This window comes from Ovis aries, chromosome 1 (genome assembly GCF_016772045.2).
Source record: "Ovis aries strain OAR_USU_Benz2616 breed Rambouillet chromosome 1, ARS-UI_Ramb_v3.0, whole genome shotgun sequence".
In the NCBI taxonomy this organism is placed as follows: Eukaryota; Metazoa; Chordata; class Mammalia; order Artiodactyla; family Bovidae; genus Ovis; species Ovis aries.
Window position 1 is genome coordinate 1,325,167 of NC_056054.1, and position 3,730 is coordinate 1,328,896.

The window sequence follows — 3,730 nt, forward strand, 5'->3', positions numbered from 1 at the left end:
AGGCCCACCTGTCCCCTCGAGAGAGCCGCCACCTGCTCAGGAGGGACTCCCGTGAGGCTGGCCCTGGGCTGGAGCTCGGGGAGGGTCCCTGGGGAGGAGGAAGGCCTCACTGCCTCTAAACATCTGTGCAGAGTGAGGCTTCTGCCAGCTGAGCAGTTCCTCTGGGGGTCTGGAACCTTCCCAGGCACAGCTGCCTGTTACCCCCACCCCCACCCCCAGTGAGAGCCCCGGTGCCACCTGTCTACGGGCTCCTGGGAGACAGCACCTGCCGGCTGGCTGGCGGCGGGGCTGGGGTGTGTGGGCGTGGGGCGGGGCTCTGGAAGCTCACGCCTGGTCCCCGACCTGTCCCCGCCTGCCTCCTCCTCTCACTGACGTCTCTTTGCATCCTTTCTCTGTCCTGAATCTCAGCTGAGTCCTGGGGGTCCCCCCAGCCAACGTGAGGGTGGTCCTGGGGACTCTGATACAGTCAAAGAGTGCCCGGCTGAAGACACCAGCACAGCTGCCCTAAGAGAATTCCTCTCCTGTAGGCACAGCAGAACCCGGGTTTCTAAGAACAAAGCCCAGGGTCCGGTCTGGAGTGCGGCCGCGTGGCAGGAAGGTTGAGCAGACCACCTCTGCTGGTGAAGCTGGGACCGGAACCCCTAAACTCTGCCGGGTCTTCTTTGCCAGAAGACACCCTGTTGCAGGGAAGAGGCCAATTCTGACTCCACGGTGGAACTGTCTGACTTGCTTTCCGTCGCTTTTGTTAGTAGGATCATACAGAATGGGCTGCCTTGGAGAATCCTGCCGCTCCACCTGACTAAACCAAAGTGCCTTCGTTCAGAACCCGGTCCTCCAGTAGACCGCAGCAAGGAAGAAGTCAACTTGCCCCCTGCCTGAGGCTTGCCATTCTAGGAGAAGTTTGCAAGGTTAATGGCCTTTTTACTTTGCTTCTCCCTTCCCCCTATCTCTGATCTATAAAAGAACCTGGCATCCAGACCCTGAAAAGATGGTTATTTTGAGGGGACAGCCTGCTGTCTTCTTGGTCAGCTGGCTTTCCGAATAAAGTCGTTTTCCTTGCCTTAACCCCTCATCTCTCAGCGAGCAGAGCGAGGGTGGCCTTGGTAACAACCCCTCTTCCTTGTCGGGGGATCAGTACCCCACACCTGGGGAACCGTGATAGTCACCCCTGAGTAGCTGTCTTGCCTGGAGACACTTCATCTCTGCAGGGAACCTGGAAGGCGCCGGTCTGGAGACACCCTCCCTTCCTGTCGTCTCTGGGTTCAAGAATGACCTGCGGGCAGAGGCTGCTGGTGGCTCCCCAAGGGTCCCGTCCTGCCTGCATGTCCCTGGGGCAGCCCTGTGATTGCCCTGTTTCTGAAACCTCATCAGACTTAGGCTGTTTTCCTCCTGGTAGAAAGGAAGTAGTTTATTTTGGGAAACGATGTTGAATTCGGTCCTAAACATCTTCGTTCTGTGCAAAGACAGCTTTCTCCCATTTGATCTCTGGATCAGACTCCCAGAAGTGGACGGACTCCTGGCAGTCTGCCAGGGACACAGGAGCCCTCAGTCCTCTGGGCGGGGATGGAATAGTTTGACGGTTCACGGAGGTGACGTCTCGTCCCCGGCCCTTTATAAAGAGGAGCCTGAGTGCCTGCGGCAGGCGCCCCTCAGGCTGCAGGGCCGGGCGAGAGCAGCTGCAAGGTAACTACCAGGATCCGTCCCTAAGTAGTTCAGAGAGATAGGCCACCGCTTCTGAAGCCTGGGCTTAGCCCTAGAAGGACGAGGCCGCTGCCATCAAGAGCTCAAGGCCGCTGCCTTGAGAACACTGAGAACCTGTCTTTTTACCGGAGCTGTTTTCCAGGGAGGTGCCCGCCTAGGGGCGGGGGGGAGGCGGGGGTCGGGGGTGGTGGTGGGGGGAAGGTGGGGGTCGGGGGTGGTGGAGGGGAGGCAGGGGCAGCAGGGACCCGGGGGTGGCGGCAGGGTGGGGTGGGGTGGGGTTGGGAGGCGGGGGTCCGGGGGCGGCGGCGGGGCGGGGTCGGGGGGCAGGTGGGGGCCTGGGGCCCGGGGCACAGGTGGTCTCACCTGTCTGGCTTCCTCTGGCTGCAGGTGGGCCTGCGCGCATCGATCACCCTGGGGAAGATGCCAGCCCGCCTGCTGCCCGGGCTGGCGCTGTGCCTCCTGCTGGCGCCTCTGGCAGGTGGGGGCCGCTTGCCGTCCTGTGCTGTCCCGGTGGGTGGTGGGGTCCTGCCCGGGCACCTCGGGGTGATTGCTCTCCCTTCCCTCGCAGGGGCCAAGCCGGTGCAGGAGGAGGGAGGTACAGTGTTGCTCTCGTCTCTGGCCTCGGGGGTGGTGTGGGTCCTGTTTCTGGTCTTGGGTGCCCAGTCCCGGAAGAAGTGGGGGCCGGGTGGCAGTTGGCCTCTGGCCCAAGCTGGTGGAGCGGAAGCCCTGGGTCAGCTGGAGGTCAAGCCCCAGAGGGAGAGGGACTGGAGCCTCTTCCCTGGGGACACACCGGGCAGGAGGGACCCCCTGCGCCCCCCAGGACCAGGCATGCCCACCTCAGACTCCCCATCTTGGGGCAGAGCGTCCAGGCCTGGGGGCCAGGGTCTCCTCTGGGTCCTCCCCCGGACGCCCCCACATCCCACCACGGTGTTTCCACCTGCTCAGTGTCTCCAGGACGACGGGGCCAGACACCCCCTCCCCTGGCCGCGCTCCCCTCCTCCGCCCCCAGCTAGGGGCTCAGAGGGGCAGGGTCGACTCAGCCCACTCCTGGGATGATCAGGCTCTGCGCCCCTGGGCACTGTGGGCTGGCCCAGCCCCTGAGCTGGATGCCTCCCTCCAGACCCCTATGCCGAGCTGCCGGCCATGCCCTACTGGCCTTTCTCCGCGTCTGACTTCTGGAACTACGTGCAGCACTTCCAGGCCCTGGGGGCCTACCCCCAGCTGGAGGACATGGCCCGCACCTTCTTCGCCCACTTCCCCCTGGGGACCACCCTGGGCTTCCACGTCCCCTACAGGGAGGAGTAAGCATCCGGGCCAGGGGCCCCCTGCCCCATGGGAGCTGGGCGGCCTCGTCCTCAATAAACTCCTGACTTGAGTGCACCATACCCCCGGTGGGTCTTGGTTTTCTTTGGAGAAGTGGCTCCACTCAGCCCCTCTTCCTCTTGCTTGATGAACCAGCCTGGCCCGTCTTGACCGGCAGGGAGCTCAGACAATAGGCTCTGTCCACGGAACACCAGCTGCGATTCTCCCCCATCCTTCCGCTGAACCTAGGAGGGGCCCTGGAATGCAGGTGGGGAAACTGAGGCACACAGACACCAGGTAACTGCCTGGCTTGTTGACAGAACCCAGATCCTGTCCAGGCAGGCTTGCCCTAGGGCCCCTGGCTTTGGCCACCGAGCTGGGCAGCGAGCAGACCTGCAGCGGCCGCCCTGGGCTGGAGGACTTGCCCAGGCGCCACCCGTCATGCTGAGCTCACCCTGGGGCAGCTGGTCTTTGAGGGTCTCCAGGGGCTTGGGCGCTGGGTCTGCAAGCAGAAGGCCCCCAGAATGTGACCGCCGGTGCTGCAGGCTCAGGGACTCGGGGGTGGGGGGAGTGGGCTGCCCATCCTGGGCACCGAGGAGCGGAAGGCCACACAGACAGCACGGACAGGGTGTCAGGGGCTGCGCTCCTGCCCTGGGACAGCTGCTCTATGGCGGGGACCCCACCGCCCAGGTGCAAGAGCTGCAGGTCACACTTGGTCAGATGGTGA

At 63.8% G+C, this 3,730-nt stretch overlaps 1 protein-coding gene across 1 annotated transcript; it reads left to right on the forward strand.

Annotated features, from left to right (window-relative positions):
- Positions 1-1,640: 1,640 nt before the first annotated feature.
- On the forward strand, positions 1,641-3,086 carry OTOS (otospiralin). The gene is made up of 4 exons (XM_027965707.2): positions 1,641-1,683; positions 2,089-2,179; positions 2,270-2,296; positions 2,822-3,086. The coding sequence occupies exons 2-4, from the start codon at positions 2,122-2,124 to the stop codon at positions 3,004-3,006; spliced, it is 270 nt and encodes an 89-aa protein (XP_027821508.1). The 5' UTR covers positions 1,641-1,683; positions 2,089-2,121; the 3' UTR covers positions 3,007-3,086.
- The last annotated feature ends 644 nt before the right edge of the window (positions 3,087-3,730 follow it).

Excerpts from the sequence above, each read along its gene's own strand:
- OTOS (XM_027965707.2), top strand. The coding sequence starts at position 2,122 with ATGCCAGCCCGCCTGCTGCCCGGGCTGGCGCTGTGCCTCCTGCTGGCG. Across the intron at positions 2,180-2,269 it reads CCTGCTGGCGCCTCTGGCAG|GGGCCAAGCCGGTGCAGGAG; the intron begins GTGGGGGCCGCT and ends CTTCCCTCGCAG. Across the intron at positions 2,297-2,821 it reads GCCGGTGCAGGAGGAGGGAG|ACCCCTATGCCGAGCTGCCG; the intron begins GTACAGTGTTGC and ends GCCTCCCTCCAG.